Genomic DNA, 22,921 nt, shown 5'->3' with positions numbered 1-22,921 from the left:
ATACATACATGTGTGTACATATATACTGTAAATGTGTTATATTCATGTAGGTCATAAACACTTAATAAACACTTTTGTCTCACAGATGCTGCAGAGAAACACATCAGTGTTGTACTCACAGTTGACAATCACATTGACATATTTGACGTCCGGTGTGGAAACATCATTACTGGCTTTACATTCATAACGTCCAGCCTGAGACCTCACCATTCCAGAAATCTCCAGATATTCCCCAACGTCCAGAGCCTCAGCTGACACAAAACACACACACACACACACACACACACACACACACACACACACACACACACACACACACACACACACACACACACACACACACACACACACACACACACACACACACACACACATCTTTATTACATCATCATTATGATAAGAGTTTATCTCAGAGTTTAAATGAGACCTGAAGGTTTATGATGTGATGAGGGTGTAATGTCTTTATTCTCCAGCAGAGGGAGCACAGAACAGCAGAAATTTCTTTAATAAACAAACCTCAAAAAACTATTTGTGTTTCACACCCTAACCCGAGACACACATGCACGCGCGCACACATTTTGATCTAGTGTGCTTTTTCTTCAGAAGTGTGAAGATGTTTCTAAGAAAGGTAAACACATGGGGCTCATTTTGATGCTCATGTTTTATTCACAAGCATCATTTACCACAATGTGACACAATGTGCTTATGTAGTGAATATTAATTTATGTAAAACAGAGGAATTGGCAAAATTCAGCAAAACTGAGAGATCTAACACATAAGGTACAATCTCTCTTCTCTCACACACACAGACACCATAGATGTAGTGGTGTTTAGGGCTGGAGCTATGGATTATTTTAGTGGAATATATATATATGTGTGTGTGTGTGTGTGTGTGTGTGTGTGTGTGTGTGTAAGGAATAATTATTAATGGTGGGCTGGTGAATTATTTTGAAAATGTGCATTATTTAAGTCAATTTCTCCTCCTATCGCACATACATTTCTCTGGTGGTTATTTTAAGACATTTGACAGCTCAGTGGCCTCATTTATAAAATGCAGCGTAGAAACCATCTTACATTCCATCTTACGATCATTTCTCAAAAGCGCTCATGTGTGATTCATGAAATGAATGTATGCACAGAAAACACACATAAATCAGTAAATCACTAATGATCTTCAACTTGTGCACAGCTGAGCAGTTTCAGATCTCCTCTTTAAACGATGCCTAATTAATGTCATTGACATATAAAAGATCACATGTCAATGTTTCAATCCTTTTACAGCAGCAAGAATGGCTTTTATTTACAAAAAACATGCAGCAGTCGGACAAGCAGAAGTGCACACGTCTGCTCAGACCCTGAAATGGCGCTAAGCACTTTTCCACGTCAAAAACAGTTTTTATAAATGTGGACTTTGCTGTGGATTTTCTTTATAAATAAGGCCCCAAGTGTGCGTTTATACCAAAATAATGCCTACCTGTGGGACATTTTTGACCAATCAGAATAAAGCATTCAACAGCCCCATGGTATAAATGCAGATAATAATCTGTTTAAAATAAATTGTAATCTTTAAGTGTATATCATTTGTTTAATTTAGTAGTAATATGCTAATGCTAACTTTAGTAAATATTAGTGCTTTTATCAGGATGTTTAAATTACAGACATGCTTTTATTTTGGCACTTTGCCGTGCATGCTTGTGCTTTTATCAAATGAAAAACTTAGAGCAACTCTGGAGATTAATGTTCATATCTTCACCTTTTCATATGATAAAAGCACGAGTATCACGCATGTTATATGTTAAATCACGAGACTGTGTCAGTAATAATGTTTTTTATGTAATTAAATGAATTTAAATGGACTAAACAAAGCATACATTTTTTAGCCCAACTGGTTTTCATACTGTACAAACTGAAATAAAACATTCAGCATTTTGTGTGTTTTATAATCATTTTGTGTTCATTCAATAATCAACAGATGAAATTTACTGAAGTCATTTTCCTCTTTACCACAGCTCTCCAATGTCATTTGTGTTGCTTGTGCACATCAACACAGGCCTGAGATCAGTAATCTACAGCAATTTACAGATTGACCTTCAAATCCACTGACAAAGTGACTTTTAAAAGAGGTTTTAAATGACAGATTAAGAGAAACTTGTCTTTTGTTTTTTTTTCTTTCAAACACTTGGACCTGACATTGAGCTGAATCTCATGACAATAAAGATGAGAAATAAATTATAAAAGAAAAAACTTAGCTTAAAGAAATACACATTTACATCAGACTTAAGTTCATATCAGATCTCATCTACATGACACCATTTACACACAGTCCTGAAAGCTGATTGGCTCTCTCTCACCTGATGGGTTAAGCAGTCTCCAGGTGATGGATGGATCCGGCCTCCCATTGGCTAAACAAGTCAGCGTCACATTACTGCCTTCATTCACAGTGATGTCCTCAGAAACCCTGTAGATGGTTGGAGGAACTGAGAGAGAGAGAGAGAGAGAGAGAGAGAGAGAGAGAGAGAGAGAGAGAGAGAGAGAGAGAGAGAGAGAGAGAGAGAGAGAGAGAGAGAGAGAGATAGGATTGAGTGACAGGGAGCAAAAAACATCTGTCAATGGAACTTTACAACCTTTATGTGTCAGTTTGATGCAGTTATAATGTGGTACACACACACAGACACACACACACAGACAGACACACACACTTGTGTATCTCCCCAGTGTAAAGTTGAATTCCTCATAAATAAGTTGGACAGTATTGTTAGACACAGACATTTATAATAAATGACTATAAAATGAATAAATAATGTCAATATTTACAAATAAATGCACAGCGATAAACACAAATAAATGTGTAGACCTAACACACACACACACACACACACACACACACACACACACACACACACACACACACACACACACACACACACACACACACACACACACACACACACACACACACACACACACACACACACACACACACACACACACACACACTCATCTGTCATGTAGACACATTGGTTCATTATACAAACACACATCTGATTAATAGTCACATAACAACACATATTTATCAAATGATTGTGAGATTTAATGAAGCTCTTTGTCATTCTATTCATTTACTCTCAGCTCATGAAGAATAACAAACACAAACTGTGACCACACAAACACACACAGACACACACGCACGCACGCACACACAGATATACATTACACACACTTATATATTATTGTACAGGTGGAAAATGACTGAGATTTAAAAACCAGCAGTATTAAATCATGCATAGTTTAACAACACAAAGTGATATTTACTTCAGTCCTCTAAATCATATTTAGGGATATAAATTGATCATGAATGTAAATGTGTTTTATATTATGAGCATGTCGGAGAGTAATGACATAATCAATTTATTTAATGTTTATCTACTCTGGAATAGACTTTTAGTTTTTTCAATCAATTATTAACAAAAACAATCGAAGGCCGGGTCTAAGGGGGAACTGGGGGGACATTGCATCCCCATATTTTTCTCTCTGCCCCCTAAAATATCCAGCCAACCATAAAAAGAGTGTCTCTATAAACATATAGCGTCCCTTTTTGGCAAACTGTAAGGGTTTTGTCTTGTCTTGTTCATCTCTTTTATTTTGAAGTTCTTGTTTCATGTTGAGGTCTTTTATTTTGAAATATTCATTGCCATGTTTGTCTCTAGTTTCCCTATTCCCTGATGTGTCAATGCCCTCATGTTCCCATTTTCTTTCTCAAGCTTTGATTTTCTGTATGTCCTTGTGTTTGGTGAGTTTCATGCCATGCCTTTGTTTTTGTTCATATCAAGTCTAGGTTTTGGTTATGTTTTATGTTAATAAACTGCACTTGGGTTCTTAACTTGCTGGTCTCACAGTGGATTACTTACACAAACGCTATTTATATCAGCTCACGCTAGTGATGGGAGAAACAACGCTTTTCAAAGCTTCAAATTAGTTGAACCAATTGCTTCAAAAATTGATTCAGTTTTTTGAAGCGTTCGAAACACCACACACGCTGGTGACACCTGCTGGTCAAAATAGTGTAAAGCAACAAGATCTGTCCAAACATTTTACACTTTTCAAAATGAAAAAGATGATCTTAATAAAGAAATAATTAAAGGTGACATAGAATGATTGAACGGGGTATTTATCCTTGTTCTTTGATGTGACATGTAGACAAAAATGTTTTTGTTTGGGTCTGTAATGCCTTAGAAGCTTCCTAAAAACCTCTCTCAGATAGCTCTATTAGGGTGGGGGATTTTAAACAAGTGGTTTTGCACCTATTTGGCTCCCCCCACTGGCTTAACTTGCATTCTCATTACTGATTGGCTGACTTTGCTGCCACTCAAAAAATGTAGCCAATTATTTTAAAGTGGAGGGGCAGTGAGATGCCTGTGATGTCATTATCATCAGTTTTTCAGATTGGGCCGTTTTCTGGCTGATATTTCTAAAAGAGGAATTTCTATGAGACTGAGATGTTTAGCACTTTTTGTATGTTTGTGAATGCGGGTAGACTACCATTATTCAACAAAGACAAGGTAAAAATGGTTTTTCATTCTCTGTCCCCTTTAAAAGTGTATACTGTGTTTTTAAATTTTATTTGAACCAATGATTCGAAACAAAAGATTCGTAATGGTTTCAAAGGCTCATAAAGCAGTGCTTCAAAGTGACCATCACTAGCTCCCGCTCATTAATGTCTGGTTATCTTACACAAAGCTCAGAGGTTTCTTAACTTTCAGGAAAAGTGTCACTATTCTCTCTGATGGTAAAAATGCATCTTTAATATATATATATAAAAAAAATCCAATTCAGTATTACATAAATGTAATAAAATAACGCATATTAATATGAAACTATTATATTTATATTCAAACATCCCTAAAAGAAACATGCAGTATCATTGCACAGGTGTGTAAGTGTAGTAAGTGTTTAAAGGTACTTACTGTTTTATAATGATGTGTTATTTATAAAAGCAGTCAGTTAGTTAGTTAGTCTACCACCTTGTGTTGTGCAGTCTTTTGTTTTGTCTTCTGTTCTTAAACATTAGCGGTTTATTGTCGCTGGCGTCTGTGTGACTTAAATTTTTTTGGCAAAGCGGAGGTGAGATTTGTGGCCGTGTATTAATCACGAGAGGAGAAAAACGCTGCCCATTCTTGTTTTCTAAGCAGAAACATGTTCATTACTCTTTTGTATTGTATTGTGCAGTTTTGTCTTTGCAAAATCATAAATCTTTATACAATTAGAGAAGATTCACTTGACTGTGCAAGTTTTCCTCAAGATTAATACTAACAGCTCTGCCACACAGCAGAAAATAAAAGACTTCTCTTGACAAAATAAATTACAGCCAAATGTCGTTCATCTTTTGAATCGATCAAAGCGCCTGAGCTTTCTTCTTCTTGTGTGCGCTGGTTTATTCTCTATGACACTGTGAATAATGTCAGCACCATCACTCACAATCTCATATCAAGATCTCTCTGTGAATCTCTGCATTTGGTGTAAAGTTGTTTTAAATCTGCTTTAGGTTCTTATGGTGCTTTTATGTCTGAGACTTCTCAATGTGTGAAATGTTTGTTTGTGTTTATTTTAAACTGTAAATCAACACGCATTACTGACACACTGATGCAGTTCTTATTATCATTTACTTGCTTCATCTCGGGATAAATATCATATACTTTTCATAATATTTCAAGCATTTTAATGGTTTCCTCTAATGTATCACAGATTCTTTTCCCAGTCAAACTTTTAATAAAAATATTTATATCTTAGAAGATTCAAACTTCCAAAAATCTCCCAAATATAATGTAGTTAAATGATGTTCAATAAACAAAACTTTTAAACACATTCACTCAAAATGTGCATTACGTCATTTTCTTTGTGTGTTTTAGAAGCTTGTTTTGTCATTGACCTTCTACAAAATAGTTTCTGAAACTTCACTATATTAAGATCAAAAGCTGATTCTGTTGCATATCAATACAGCAAATGAAGAATATTTAGTTGTGTTTTCATTTATTTTTCAGTTTTGGTGTGTTATTTTCAAAAAAGTGTTTAATTGAATCATTTATTGAGTTGTATTTTTTCTCACTTAGATTTACTAAACGAATTAAGTTATAAAGTTATAATATGTAATATATATATATTATTAGGGCTGTCAATGGATACAAATATTTAATCTAGATTAATGGTATGATTGTCATGAGTTAACTTGTGATTAATGGCACATATTTATCTGTTCTAAATGTACCTTAATTCAACACTTATCAAGTATTTAATACTCTAATCCAGTGGTTCTCAAACTTTTTTGGCTGAAGTACCCCTTTTTATGATTTTTTCAAGCCGAGTACCCCTTAACTGGACAACAACATTTAGCTTTAGTATTTTTAAGGCTCTGGTGTGTTTTTCTTTTTAGCATTTTTTTAAGAAGCCACCTCTCCTAACTTTAATTATTTCACGCAGACTCTGCTCCTGATTCTGGATTCAGGCCTCAATAAATACTGTTAATAATCTTAGTACTGAACATATATTAACAAAAGGTTTAAACTTACAGGAGTAAGCAGTAACAATATAGCGAAGTATAAACTGCAAGCTACAAGTTGAATATGGCAGTATAAAAAATTAGTTTGTGTTTATTTAAATAGATTGACATTCATATTGGATTGAAAATAAACCTTTGAATTATCAATTTTGTGTGGATTACAGCTGCTTTCCCAAGGTTATTATGGAAGCTTTAATGAGGTACATTTAACCAAATAAAACTCAAACATTTAGAACACTGACAGATGTCACTTACTTGAATATATATATACTCACAGCAACACCACAAAATAAAGTAAACTTGAAGTATGAAATGATAACAGGAGCAGACTCCATGTATCTCTGTTGCTATAGCTGCTGAACTGAAATCTTAGCGCATGCGCCAGACAAGATCAACAGGTTGAACTCGCACATGCATTTTGTACAATGTGCTTTAAATTTATGATTTTTTACTGCATCTTTGTGTAGTCCTAATGTCATATAAAAATACTATCATCATCATTTACTGATTTTATTGATTTATTCCTAAATGTCATTTTTCCCTTTCTCTCACGTACCCCCAGCAGTACCCCAAAGTACCCCTAGGGGTACGCGTACCCCCATTTGAGAACCACTGCTCTAATCGACATGGATGTGGACAAATATAGATGATTTATGCAAATGAATGTTTATTATTAGTGAACCATACTCAACATAGAGCATAAAGAACATAAACATGTTTTAAAGACCGTAGATATGTTTTTTTAAAGAACTTGTTTGTCTATTAAACGCATGGAAAAGAAGATAAAAACCACAGGTTCCCATTACTCCTCTTTTTTTTGCACAGAGCGTTTAACTTGCATCAGCCATTTTCATCAGAAATACTAGACATTGTTTTTTATATGAATTTCCTCCATTTCTTTTTGTTGCTGCATCATTTGTGACTCAAACTGAGTTGAAATAAGAACATTTTCAAAATAATATTTTGAGATTCTCTATTAAAAAACTTTAAAACAATGAATGATTTGTTGGAATCTGACAGAACTACACCTGTTTGAAGTTGACAGAGTCAGCAAAGTTAATTTAGAGAAAAATCCTAAATGACCACTTCTATACCTTAAAGGACAAGTTCGGTATTTTAGACTTAAAGCCCTGTTTTCAGATTGTTTATGGTGAAATAGAATGGTTTTGACTGAAATTTCGACATTTGCGTCTGCCCTGAGAATTTTCGCGTGTTTGTGTTTCAGCTCAGACCTCTACAATGGGTTTAATGGTGCACTGGAACAATCCTTCCTAAAATGCATTAAACTTTCGTTTACAAAGACGTGAAACTCACCGAGTGGTCAGGGGTGTTCACTGATATGCTCACACAAAAATCGCTCCAAAAGACGGTAAATGGGTCACATTTACCGTCTAAGGCTGCATCTCAATGTAGTCAACTCATTAATTCATTAATTCATTAATTGCATGTTAATAAAATTTATTTTGACAGCCGTAATATTAACACAATAATACTTCTACTGTTTTAAAAAGTAATTTTCGGTTTTGGCCAAGAATTTGATTTCAGTGCAGTCCCCCCTTAGCCTTCTTTAACCTATCATTCTTGCCTTTTTTTAAACTCTCTCTCTCTCTCTCTCTCTCTCTCTCTCTCTCTCTCTCTTCTCTCTGTTCTTCCCACACTATATTCCTCAAAGCATTGCTGTCTGTCTCTCTAACATGCATGAAATTGGAAATTGTAGTTGCAGTAGCAACAACATGAACTTCTTCTCCAGAAATATGTGTCTCTATGACACACGCACACAATTTTGATCAATTTAAATTAACTCTTAATTCCTGATGAGGGAAAAATATTTTAAATGACTGATGTTATATTACTGACAATAACAACAATATTGCAATTCAAGCTAATGTGAGATTTAAGTAATATGGCTGGAGTATGTGTGTAATATATCTCTATATCACCACGACTGGGCCAGAGACACGAGTCCAGAGGAAGTGTGTTCACTGTTAAACAACACTTCAACAGCACACGTTTGAGAAAAGAAAACTACAGACAACAGAGCCTCTCTGTTGGGGAACTACTTTCTTGTTTATTTGAAGCTCAGAATGACAGGTAACACTTACGGCTGTTTTGTTTTGAATGTCATAATAACTCAATAGACTGAATAGCCGTTTCTTAATATAACCGTGTCTTGGTCACAAAGTGTAGTTTTAAGATTAGTTCAGGTGAGAATATATATGTATAATATTCAAATCTGCAGTGGATTAGTAAAGATAGCGCCTATTTGAACATTTGCTTAGTAAGATTCGAACGTGAGATCCAGACGCACCAGCGGGCATCAGTGTTCACCTTCACACTGGCTCTGATCTATCTGTGTTTGATGGTCAAAAATGTGTTTTGTTTTTGGTCAATTAAACCAGCAGTATTTAGTTTCATGCATCTATTACTTGTAGGGCTGTGACGGTGGTAAAATAATATATACTAAAATATTTTACCACCATGATGGTAACTCAGTAATTCACCACAGTGGTTATAAAATGTGTGTGTGCATATGAGATGCATTGATGCATATAGGCTTATATATAATGCATATATATTTTAAAATACTGTATAAAAATGTAAATGGATTGGATATTAATTTCTTAAAGGTGTTGCAGTGATTTTTTAAGTGTAAAAATTATCCAGAGTCAGTTTTTCATGTCCATTTACAACCCTAGGATTTGCCCTCAGAATGAAATGGTCTATTATTATCTTATTTGAAAGGGTCATGAATAATAATAATGACCTGCGCTCTGATTGGCTGTTTCCCAACAAAGGTCACGTCACCAGCTCAGGAATTAATCACAAAATGTTTACATGACTGGAGCTAACCTCTTCACCTCTGTTTACGTGCAGTTTTTATTTAAATGTTAAATGACACACACGTTTTGTGGATGTATTTCATTATTCTGTGCCGTGATCAAGACAGTGTCTGTAAGGATTTTATACGCTGCTGCCGCATTATTTCAGCGGTTTCTGGATAAATGCAGTCTGCTGTCAGCGAGTCGTGTTGCTCAGGAACACAGGGCTTTGGCACGTGAGGGGTCCTTAAAGTTCTTGAAATGATGCTCATTAATTTACAATATAACTGTGTTTCTGTGCTGCTCCTCTGTTCTGATGTCTCCTACGAGCACAGCTTCAGCATCAGAATATCAACTAACTTTGTTATAAGATGCTGTGATGATAATGAACTGAAATAAACAAATCATAAAGACATGAAGGAGGCAGAAAATGAAAGCAGCAGACTCATCGTCAAATATATCTGTGTCTGCTTTTGTTCATGTTTACTAAGTGAGAGCGAGAAGTTAAGATCAAAGTCAAACTCAGTGAACAGAAATGATAAAGATACCATCATTTATACTATACAGTACTGTTTTCACATCTAATTGTGTTTGTTTACTGGGAAATAGCTTGGAGTATTGTAATCTTTTGAACTTCAGTATAAAGCTCAATGTTGCTGTTAAAGAAAACACAGTTCAAATGAAGTATTGTCTAAGGGAGCACTGATGATGATTAAAGATTTCAATCACGTTTACAGCTGATGAGAAATTCAGTAATAAAGTGCGTCCAGAAGCGTATTATTTTCAGAATATAAACCTAATTACATATTTAGTCTTTATTTCTATTTCCCATTTGTGCATGCATGGCGTCACATAATAAACTTTAATACAGCACACAGGGACAGGCGGCTATAAATATGAGGTACAAGCGGATATAAACGTGTTATTGTTAATATCAAATTGTATTAGTTACTGGATTACTGAAGTGCACTGAATTTAATTGTTTCCAATGACATTTAAACATGTGAAATCGATTAATTGTGAATTGAATTTTATTTGCGGTCACACCCCTATTAGCATCCATATAAATTTCAACAAACACTATTGTGGCCATCTCTGTTCACTTATTTTCATAAAAATGTTTTTATCCTGCTGTTAGGATGAAACGATCACACGATCACCGATCTCCTGGTGAAGCTCCAGTAGACAAACAAATAACAGGCTGTCAATCACATTGGGCTTACCTTGAACGATAAGATAAACCTGCGAGGTCTTGGGTTGTTGTTTGGTTTGGATTGAGCAGGTGTACGACCCCTCGTCAAAAACATCCACCTTCTGTATCCTCAGACTGTACTCCAGCTGACCCTGAGTCACCAACTCCACCCGCGGATCCAAAGACCACTTATCCTCTCCGGCGAAGATGATGTTAGAGCGGTTTAACCAGGCCACCTTAGACACCTTATCATCCACATAACACCTGACAGACAGACAAAAGAAAGTTTTATCAAAGTAATTTAAGTATTAAACGTAAAACAACAACTTGTATTTATTAAACGAGGGAGGGATTCTAGTGAACCAATCACGGTGCTTACAGTCTATTTTTGGAGAGGTGCGTGGCAGACTTTGGCACAGGTCCTACACAGAATAGGGCTGTCAAGATTATGAAATTTGGCTGACGGTTAATTGCCTAATACATTGTGACAATTATGCCGATTAATTGTCTGTTGTATTGCTTTGACATTTAATTCTTAAACCTTTTTTTGTGTGTTCATGAAATAAATTTATTATTTAATTTTAAATTAAATATTTTGCAAGATTTACCTGGCATTAAATAATAATACACAACACATATTTAAAAGCAATTATTTAATGAATATATCTTTCAAAAACTAAAAATTCTTAATAAGAAATAAACAGAATAAAGTGTCTGAAAAGTAACTGAAAATTAAAGGTATTGCGGAGGATTTTCTTTTTCCGGGTGGATCATCTAGACCATTGTTCCTCCTAGTTGTCAATCAAGAATGTTGCGCAATTGCATTATTTTAAAAAGTGGAAAAGGCGGTTCTTTTCTAAAATTCGAGAAAATCCTCCGCTACACCTTTAAGATTAGCATCCTTCATTTCCCTAAATTTGGAATTGCTGATTTGGAAATGTTTGTTTGACCTGGCAGTTCATACTGCTAATCAAAGTTTTGCAGCATTTCTTTTACTGCTGTTTTTTCTACTGTATTGAATGGCTTTGCAATGCATCGCGTTATCTGACCCTGTCTCATTTATACAGGCACAGCAGCTCCCCCTTGTGTTTTTTAGAGAGATGTGCAATCATTGCGGTGATCTGAAATCATCCAATGAGGTCAAAGATTCGGGATGAGATGACAATTTTAACATTGTGACAGTCCTAACACAGAGGTAAATAATGTGTTTAACATGTACACGAGCACTCCTGAACAGCCTTGCAATCTGTACTTCATTTGACTCATACATGTAACACAGACAGGTGTTTAAATTGCATTACCTCACACATCCTACACACTCCTGTACATCTGTGCCTTACACTCGTATGAGAGGATTTATTAACTTCTGAGGCAAATGCAGAAAAAAAAACTCATTTCAGAGGAGCAACATCACTCATAAAATCACAGGAACATCAATTTAACTGCTATTGGGTGACAACACACACACACACGCACGCACGCACACGCACGCACGCACGCACGCACGCACACACACACACACACGCGCACACACACGCACGCACGCACGCACGCACGCACGCACGCACGCACGCACGCACACACACACACACACACACACACACACACACACACACACACACGCACACACGCACGAACGCACACACACACACACACACAGGAAGAAAATGAGTCAGACTCCGGGGTGAATCTGTCTAACAGCAGTGGAATCTGTCGATCTCTTTGTGGTTTAATTGAAGGAAACTGTCCAGCCCAGTTTGAGTTGAGCTGTTCTGAGATCAGTTTAAACTCTTACATATGCACTGCAGTACTCTGTGTTTGCATCATACCAATGCCAAATGTCTCATTTTCAATGTTTGAATTTGATTCCACCTCACAGAGGTACACTTTCATACTAGATTATTTTTCACATCATTTTGTGTGTGTGTGTGTGTGTGTGTTTGAATGCAAGTGTGTGTGTGTGTGTGTGTGTGTGTGTAAGACACTAATGATACAGACAGGAGATCTGCTCAGGCAGTCAGACAGACAGTCAGTCTCAGCATGAGTTTAATCATTGTTCGGTATCATTACACAACATCTCAGACTAGTGTCACACCCATCATGTTCAGACCTGGATTTCACGTCCCATTGGATGAAGTCTTAGAGATGAAGTCGTTTCTCTTTTTAAAGAGACTCGAGCGAGACTGAAACATCTGCACATCAAAAACCCACAGAGACATCTGTGTCATTTATACAGAAACTGATCATCAGGACAAATTATGAACAAAAGAGATTTATTATCACATTATATGAAACGAGTGAACAATATACTACTGTGGATCTCATCTCTTCAAAATCAACACAAATATCAACACAATTTTCTGTTTCTGGATATGAGAGTGAAGAAACTGTGGAGCGTAGCAAACCCTTTAACCTTCAGAGAATTACAATGAATAAAAGTCTAAACTTCACCTTCACACCACAAACAGCAGCAGATTATATTGAGGACCCCATCATACACCCGCTGCAACACAACACAACACAACACAAGTGTCTTTTGATTGTTTCAGCTCAGTGTTGTGTTGTTTAAATAGCAAATGAATTTGTGCCCATTTGTGCACCCATGGGCGTTCTGGGCTGAAAACGAGGTTTGTTCAGATGCATTGTTGGCACGCTGCTATTTTGAGTCAACTACAGTAAAATAAACCATTGACCAACTAAAACTGCTCTAAAGTCTAAAGTCAATGGTGCAATATTGTTTTTATTACTCCATTGCTGAAATAACAACTTTGAAAGAGAACTAAAGCTTTAATTATAAAATAACCATTTCAACAAACACAATATTTAACATAAAAACTTAAACTGGTGGTCTTCTTCTGCTTACAGGTTTTCCTCTTTGAAACTCTGCAATGTAAATAAGCAATCAGCCTGGCTTTTAAAGGGGATGAGAGTTGAGATTCTCATTGGTTTATTGCACGTTATGCCCAAAACACACTCATTACTCATCATGAGAATAAGACCAACCCTTTTAGACTGTGTGCCAGGCGCATGACCATTTTTTCCATCGTTAAATTAGCAAAAGTGGATTCGGACACGTCCGTTTAGACCATGTTCAGTGCGCTTTAGACCATACGCTTAGATGATTAATCTCTAACTAACCAAAGTGACAATCAACTTCTCTCCCTTCCCTCTTCTGAAGTTCCTGCATTAAAACAGTCAGCTTCAAACGCCCTGCAGACACACACACACAGAAAGAGCAAGAAGGTCAAAAATATTGATTACCCATCAAACATTTCTGCAATTTCTCCAGCGACCTTCGTGATGCAACAACTCCAGGCTTATTGTCACGCTGTACTCCAGCAACCAGTGTTCATCTCTTTATTGTGGGGAGAGATGAGCGCTTTACTGGTGAAAGTGAGAGAGAGAAAGATGACGCAGGGTGTCCTGTATATTCTAATGCATTTAAATGGGTTCATGGCTGTCAGGTGCAGTGTGAGAAATAATGCCTTTCATTTCATCCAAGGTCTCCGTGCATCACTTTGCCTGGTGCCCATGAAATGCGACGCCGCAGGTAATGTGACTTAATGCGGCGAGTTGGGGTAGCGGCTGCAGGCGGTGGGTGTTGTTATAGTGATCGCGCTATCGCTCTGAATGAATGACAGACGCCCTCCAGACCCGACGCACAACAACCCGAGCTGAAATTAGCATGTGAGCACGTCTGCAGATAATCGTTTCTGCTTGCAAAAGAGATGACAAAATAAGCATGACAAGCGTGAGCGCATCGCAACGCTGTGTGATTTCACAAATCATTTCCTCGATTCTCCAGAGAAAGACGGACGCTCTGCTATGTGTCAGGAGGATCTATTCTGATCTACTGTAAACCGGTCCTCATACCTGAGTTTGTGTTATTATACTAAAGGAATCACAGAAAGACAGAACCTGAAACAACACGTTTATTTCCTCACTAAAGATCACAGCAACTACATCAAATCACACAATTCATGAAAACCCAACAGACACACAAACACAGAAACACAACACTTGGAGAAAACTTCAACACTTCAACATAAAAAAGAAATGAAAAGAACACACACTCACATCACATCAATCCTTTCAAAACAACTGTCGAGAGAGAGAGAGAGAGAGAGAGAGAGAGAGAGAGAGAGAGAGAGAGAGAGAGAGAGATTGGATATTTTGTACAGAATTCAGCATGTTGAATAGGATGTTTTTCCTGCTGAATTCTGTAATAAAGTATTTTAAACAGGGTTCGAAATGAGGGGGTCCCGGACCCTCCATAAATCATTAGGGAACCCCATAAGAAATTTTTTTTTTTGAATTTTGTGGGGTCCCCGACAAATATATTTTTAACATTAAAAATGAATGTTAAAATGTTTGGTCTTTAGTGATGTTTTATATTTATAGCAGTAATTAATTTATTTCCTATAGTGCGATCACGCAGCAATCAGGGCAGCTATTAGTGTCACAGATTGTTGTTGTGGTCCTGTACTGTAGTTGAATGTGGCAAAATGAAACCTCACAAAGAGTGAAATCCTGAATGAAAATCCTGTATGTGCTTTGATTATGTTTATATCTCCATAATAATTGCTTATAGTAAAATATTAAGAGTTTGAGTTCCTATATTAAAAAGATGCATTAACTAGATACCCAGTGTAATGATTAGAAGAGCTGTATGTGTATGAAGCCAAATAATCTGCTAGTTAACAGCAGACATAGCAGCTAGACTAGTTATTCAAACTAGCATAACAACCTAATTGTTCAGTCAGTGATTACGAAGATAACCAGGACTTAATTCAAGTCTGTGAGTTGATTAAATTGAATGTGATTTGAGCATGAACGAGTGTTCATGAGAGCTCTGTAAGATATCTAGGATGAAGCTAATATTATTTTTCTTAATTTAGAATCCTGCATCATGGAGAGAAAAAGAGGAAAAAGAAAAATCACCGACTTTATTCAAGGGTAAATTGTGTTATAACATGGCTGTTGTTGAGTGAAACTGCAGATATATTGGTCATCACTTATTGTTCACAGATGTGTCTTCACTACAATACTGGGCCTAGCACAAACCATGAAAAACATCGCAAGACCATCTTAACCCACCTTTAAAATTGGTCCATATAATTTTGCCTAAAGTATATAGTGTAGCAAGGTAGTCTTCAATTTTTTTTTAAATGACACTTTAGGGGACCTTCCAAGAGTCCTATAAGTCATATCTGACCCTGTTTTAAGAGTTCAGAGAAGAACACCTACTAATGCATGCAGGGCTGAATTAGGCAGACATCCCCTTATAATACACATCCAAAAACACTCCCTTAAATTTTGGTCATACTCAAGTCCTCCCAACACACTTCAGTACGAAGCCCTTAAGACCTAAAACCAGTCCCATCTCTCAACTCCAGACCAGCACTAATGAACGCAAACAAACCACAATGAAACAAATCATTAAAAAAAATAAAACTTTATATTTGGATCATTGGGATAATGAAAGTAAAATTCAAAGTGAACTAAAATAGACACTAAACAGAAATATCTCTAGACTGTAGGAGACGAATCCTCCTCAGTATATAATACAGACTCAGTGATCACAAACTGGCAATAGAGACCGACAAACATGACTCCCAAAAGAAGAGTGAATCTGTGTTCATTATGACAGAGACACAGAGTTTCTCCTTTACTGTAGTAAATATAAAGAGCTTAGAGATTTACACTTAAAGAGTTTGACAGCTCTTCAGATTCAGATGAAATGAAGATGTTACTGAGGGAAGACAGACACACATCAGCTTCATTTATCAGTTACACACCATCAGAAATAATCCACAGCCCTGGGGTCTCAGTCATAAAACCTGGGAAATGGCGTACGCATGTTTTCAGATGGTGAGGTCGTGAATTTAAGTGAGACTGAAAAACGTAAATGACAAACGATTATAAGTATAGATGCACACACACACTGTTGAATTTATATTCCTCAATACACTGACTTTCCCAATCACTCCCATCATTCCCTCAGATATGGACTGTTCCAAATACTGGCGCTGGGTTTGCCAGGTAATGGACCGGGTGAGTTAGTAGTATAACGGAGTTAAGGCTGCGTGTTGTAAATAGTTAAGTGAGTAAAAGCAGTGCCAAATAACCAAATGTTTATTGATTGTGTATACATGTGAGTGCATCACGATCTAACTAATCAGATAGTAGTGAATTATTTGTAAATCTGTTTACTAGTGGATTTATTTAATTGTTGTAATACTCATATAATTTGTGTTTGTATTTCTATATCTGTTTCAGAACCACATATTTCTTTTACACAATCAATAAACAACATTTCAAGATTTTCTGAGATATCTTTGACCTGACCAGCAACCTGTAGCCTTCAGCAATCCACCCAGCAGTTATCAAAGAGATTTTACAAACACATTTAAATTCACTTCATATCAGACTTTAGATCCACATTATTATGATGAATAAATCCTGCAGTGTTATTTGCACTTGTACTTAGTGATAATTGTTTCATATAAACCTACATCTCCTTGTAAAATCCAATCTTACACAAAAATAAGTTTAAATATTTAATCAGCGCTGTCTCACCGTCAGACTGTCCACTACAGGAGCCCAGGAGGAGGAATGCATGAATACATGATAGCACAAATACCCTACCATTATATAACTGCACAAATAAACAGTTTAAATAAACAAATAATGCATATTTATCAACAAACATCAAAGTGTGGAAATACAGCCATTAAACTCTCGTACAAACACTATTCTACTCTCTATGTTTCTGTTATAATAGTGCTAACTGGGGTGTTCATAACAAACCGGCATAAAAAAACATGCTTTCACCTCTAAACAAATATATTTACTTACCCGTGTGTAATTTAACAACTCATTCCCTAACAGCCTTTTTTAAAGTTACCCACCAGCATTTTTAGTTACTTTTATAACCTCTTAAATATGGGTACAGGTAGGTTTCTTCAAAAATCAAAATTTTGAGCAAAAAGCTGAAATAATTGCATTTTTGTAAAATAATTTTGGATCAGATTCAGATTCAGAGCAATGATCAAAACATACACAGACTTTAAAATTTGTCAAATTAGTTTTTATTTTAGTTTTTTTTTAAATACCACTCATTTATGCTGTGCAGTTTATAACTGCTGTAAACATATAAATGCTGCAGTGAGCCCCGTCCGTCTGTAATGCTGTATGATTACCATGCTGGGGTGCGTTTCCCAAAAGCAACTATGGTCGCAAAATTTGTTGTTCCCAATAGAGTGACCATAGTTCGCTAAAGATACTTTTGGGAAATGCACTCCTGGAGAATTACGCCAATGGCTTGCATTTACTGGTGGAGGTTATACTGTATCATCTTGTGAACAAACAATTGGATGCCAGTCTCATTATTATGCTGATCAGCATTGAGAAGGTGATTTGCATTAACTATTTATGGTTAAAAATGGGCTTGTACAGGGTGGGATATGAGACCTAATCTGTCTGTTAATCTGTCCATCAACAGCTGTGAATGGCAGGCGTTCTGGTGTTGTTTTGCATGCGACACTTTAACTTCTACTTTATGGTATCGGTCTACTATATGGCAAAATATACAGCTGGTTTGCCATAGTAGTTACTACATGACAGATTGGGTAAGTAATGTTAGTTTTATGGTCTAATTAAGTCTTTTAATGTTGGCCATGTTTATATGCTATGACAAATTTAAAAGGCAAGTATTGTTTACATGGTTTTTAGATTTACTGGCATCATATAATAATAGAAAGTCTTCTGACACTTTATTTATTTAATGCCAAAATCAAAGCTTCTCTTTATTTTTTAAATGACATTTATGTACCCCAGTTACAGGGTTCCCACACCTTGGTTAACGTCAAATTTAAGGACCTTTCCAGGTTTAATACTCTCAAATTCAAGGACTAAATGTGGGGACACATTTCAAGTGAGAGCAAGGTTACATTGTGTTTAGGGCTGGAACGACGCGTCGACGTAGTCGATTACGTCGATTACGTAATTACGTCGATTTGCCGGAAATGCGTCGATGCGTCGCACTGTTTACATTTTGAAATGAAGGCGGCTTCAGCTCCGACCGGGTGATACAAGTGTTATACCAAACAGACAGAACGCGATCAAAAGTGTGGGAATACTTTAAGCAGAGACCAAATAAAACACATACTGTGTAAAACTGAAATGGCATACCACAGCAGCGCAACACCTGTGTATGATCATCTTAAAAGAAGAAAACCTGGAGCTCTCCAACCTCAAAATGACGAGACGTCAGCGTAAGAATTTGAACTATTACAGTAAGTTTTTATACTTACTCTATAAACAATAGAATCAATACATATTGTGCTTAATACAGCTGCGTTTACATCTTCGTTTAATACGAGCTGCGAGACGCCTGACAGACGTGACATTGCATCGCTTCTGGGCAGTATGTTGAAACAGTAAATAAAGAGCAGGACATGTTTTTATATTAAGAAGTTATGAAATAATAAGTTACTGTCACATTGAGAACTGATAGGCATGTGCCCGCGTGCACTGAAAGCCAGCTGGCAGTGCGGAGTTCCCAATGAACGTCTTTTTTGCGAATATGTGCGCAGATATTACAGAAGCTCGTCTTGTAAGGTATTCCTGACATGCGTTTATTTAAAGTAACAGCGGCGTAAACGCTGTTTATAAAATATTAGAAGATCATACTAACTGAACTTGTTTTTTACCCGGAACTTAAGAAAAGTTAAATGTTAAAGTTAAATGAGAATGCAGTACTACTAATAGTAATAATATTAACAGTAATAATATAACCATTACATTTTATATAAGGGTTCATAAATCACAATGAACTTATTTTTACTTCAGTCTGAACTAATGCTGAGTTAATGCATGTACCAATCATAAACTAATGTTTAAAATATTAATATATGCCTATTTTATTGTTTAAGGTGAATAATGCCTCTTTTAAAGTGGCACTGCCACTTTATTTTTCATGTTGAAAATTTTGGTTTGTGTGTTTGTTTAATTAAGAAAATGCTTAAATAAAATGTTGGCGTTAATGGCAGATGTTACATTTATTATTTGTTGGGGAATTATATGTATAAAAAAATCATTAGACTATTCGATTAATCGAAAAAATAATCGATAGATTAATCGGTTGAAAAAATAGTCGATAGTTGCAGCTCTAATTGTGTTACCTTTTAAGATACATTGTTACAGTTTCCTTTGAGGGAACTCACGCTGCTTCACTGCGGTGACACTTTGGGGACGCCTCCAGGGGTAAGTGCGTCTGAATGTGTATATCAAATTCAACCAATGGTGAGGCTTAACGACAAAGACAGGGTGACGCAGGAGCCAGGAAGTATATCGCTATCTGAAATATTGCCAAAGACGACGTTACAGGGACACAGGAAGTATGGCAAGAGAGACGCAGCGTCTCGTTCCCTTCTCAGGGAACAACAGTTACATACGTAACCCGAGACGTTTTCATGTGTCAAACACAACTATGCAGAAAAGCATTTTGGTGATGAATCAACATTCACATACAGAAGATAAAAGCATTTAATAGATTTTTTTCAGAAAACTTCTTGCATAAAATAGATTCAAGCACTTTCAATGACCTGTATGTATGTATGTATATTTTCAAAAACTTCCCAGGACCTTGAATTCTTTTCCCCAGATTCACAAACTTTCAAGGATTTCAAGGACCTGTGGGAACCCTACAGTTAAGGTTCACTACAGCACAGGATCGGTCGGATCACAGTTGTTTCATCTGATCTGATTTAGGGTTTAAACCTCATTTCAGTCGGCAGTAACTCATCGTCTTGTGATTTCAACATAACAGAGAGTGAAGCGCGTGTGGTCACAAGCACCAGTAAACTAAAAATCCTTCATTATTCTGCGCTGAATGCTTTAATCGTTTGGTTGGTATGGAAACACATCGCTCTATACAGAAGGGGAACAATACGGCATTTTTCTGGAAATGCTCAGACAGCAGCCCTCAATCATCCAACACCGTTTCTGGAAACTTCCAACAGAAGAGCCGGAGCATCTGCGGGCCCCGACGGCATCCGATCCGACTGATGACTGAGAAACCGCCGGCCTCCGGGTTTAAACCTCAGTAGCAGCGCACCGCTGACAGCAGGCAGACCTCCGAGCAGAACGCTAAGAAATGAGCGGCGGTCGGACAGATGTGCCGCGATCAGCACGGAAACGCCGTGAAGTGAAGCCTATTTCACAGGCCGCCGGCTGCAGCGGGGGTTAATGCCGAAGCTTAGCGGTTTACTTTCCTCAACGATGTACTTGAGAAACGCTTCATCCCGACTGACACGCCAGAGCTGCGAGTTTAATTGTGAGGAGATTACAGAGAGATAAGGGACGCCTGCAGATCTAATGAGACGCCTGGTGGACATCATCAAAGGACAGAAGCCATAACTCGCTGCTTAAATACAGGAGGAATCTCAAGGTTGTCAAATTTCACTTGTAAAAAACTTTCAGATCTTTCAATGCATAACATTTAACTTCCTCAACCAATATGATGCAAGAAGAATGCAGCAAAAATCTGAAATGAGAGCGAGAAGTTGAGAGATCTTTTGTGATTAGTTTACAAGGTGAAGGAGTTGTCTTTTATTGATGGATGTTTGTCATTTACATGAATATTTTCCTGCACAGGGACTGCAGATGAAATTAAGCTGTCAAATAAAAAACTAAAAATCATCAGGATATTTGACTTTACAGACAAAGAGCTGAACCTGGATCAGTTCGAACACAGTCTGATTCAGCCGTTCACACTTCTCTATCACTAGGCAACTCCACAGAAAATGACGTGTAGTAATGACATCATCTAGTGTCCGTCATGCTCAATACTTGTGATTGAGAAAGGAAACGGGTAAAGAGATGAAGTGTAGTTTTGTTATTTGTCATGATTTATTTAGCTGCTGGTGTGACTGTCACGGTTCAGCAAACGCTTCAGCAATACACAGCTGAGATAAAGAAACATCCATAAAACATTCATCACTTTATTGTCCTCAAAAAGATCGACTGGTTGCGTGTGTGTCTAAGTGTTTGTGTGTTTTCGCTGCATATCCTCCTCAAGAGAGCGTGACAGAATAAAGTCTCTGAGTGGAAATAATTGGCAGCAACTTTTATGTAGCTTCATTTACAGATTCTAAATTAATGAATTCCATCTGTCCTCCATCTTAAGCGGTTTACACAACACGCTTCACACGCACATTAAAACCCACAGCAAACGCAGAGCGAAGCCCCCGAGATCCAGCGCCTCTCCAGATGCTTCACCATTAATGAGTCTGAATGTTGAACTGGATGAAGAGAATATTTCTCTCTTTAATCCACACACATTCATGCGCTGTCACTCACACCACACAATGCCACATGTGTAAATGCTGAATTATACAAATGTCTTTTATGTCATAGCTGCTCTTAATTAACACAGAAAAGCACAAGCGGGAAAACAACGCGCTGCTAATCTCTCGCTTTACACAATCACACTCATTCGCCTTTCATCACAACAGACAGCACTAACTCTGAATGAACTCAGAGAGAGAGAGAGAGAGAGAGAGAGAGAGAGAGAGAGAGAGAGAGAGAGAGAGAGAGAGAGAGAGAGAGAGAGAGAGAGAGAGAGAGAGAGAGAGAGAGAGAGAGAGAGAGAGAGAGAGCGAGAGAGAGAGAGAGAGAGAGCGAGAGAGAGAGAGAGAGAGAGAGAGAGAGAGAGAGACTGACTAATTTATTTAGTTCTAATTTATTTCTATAGTGCTTTCCGAATTGTGCACTGCAGCAAAGCAGTTCATACAGTGAACACAGAGTAGTACAGACATGCACGCACGCATTCACACACACATAAACATAAAATGTACAGGATGAAATATAAAGTGTAGGATATACTGTATGCTATTATTACAAAATACAAGTTCATTAGCAGTACAAACAATTACATTGAATAGTGGTCATTATATTCATTGTGCTATGAGTATCAACATTTCAATAAGATGTAGCCTACAAACTAGCAGCACTAACTGTAAAAAATAGGTCTGCAGAACGATTAATCGCGACTAAACGATCAATTGCAACTAAACGATTAATCGCTACACCACATATATGATGTAAACAAAAACTGTTATTCTGCAAACAATTTGTCGCGATAAATTGTCAGGCAGCCCTAAAATATAGTTGTCTATAGCAGTGGTTCTCAACCAGGGGCCGCGGTCTACCAGTGATCCCCACAGCGCCATCTGGTGGGCTGTGTAGGCAGTGGAAGACTACTGATAAATGATTTCAAAAAAAAATTTTTCTTATGAATTTATGAAAAACACTCATTCAACGTGCATGATCTAAAAGCTCATGTCTGTTTAA

General features: G+C 37.0%; 2 protein-coding genes across 6 annotated transcripts in view; both read right to left on the bottom strand.

Annotated features, from left to right (window-relative positions):
• Positions 1 to 22,921, bottom strand: part of lsamp (limbic system associated membrane protein) — a 150,029-nt gene that overhangs the window by 4,997 nt on the left and 122,111 nt on the right. For all 4 annotated transcript variants that reach the window (XR_010542723.2, XM_065280240.1, XM_065280241.2 and 1 more), the window contains 3 exons: positions 10,596 to 10,828; positions 2,352 to 2,477; positions 120 to 251 (listed from right to left, as the gene is read on the bottom strand). Coding sequence is in view for 3 of the 4 variants with exons in the window: in XM_065280240.1 (XP_065136312.1) it covers positions 120 to 251; positions 2,352 to 2,477; positions 10,596 to 10,828 (491 nt within the window). In the remaining variant the exon portion in view is untranslated. The remainder of the gene's footprint in view (positions 1 to 119; positions 252 to 2,351; positions 2,478 to 10,595; positions 10,829 to 22,921) is intronic.
• sidt2 (SID1 transmembrane family, member 2) overlaps positions 1 to 22,921 on the bottom strand; it is a 245,192-nt gene that overhangs the window by 104,032 nt on the left and 118,239 nt on the right. The gene's annotated exons all lie outside the window — the stretch shown is intronic.

The sequence above is a fragment of the Paramisgurnus dabryanus genome, chromosome 8, assembly GCF_030506205.2.
Source record: "Paramisgurnus dabryanus chromosome 8, PD_genome_1.1, whole genome shotgun sequence".
Classification (NCBI taxonomy): domain Eukaryota; kingdom Metazoa; phylum Chordata; class Actinopteri; order Cypriniformes; family Cobitidae; genus Paramisgurnus; species Paramisgurnus dabryanus.
Note: the sequence above shows the minus strand (reverse complement) of the source record. Positions and strands in the feature narration are given on the sequence as shown.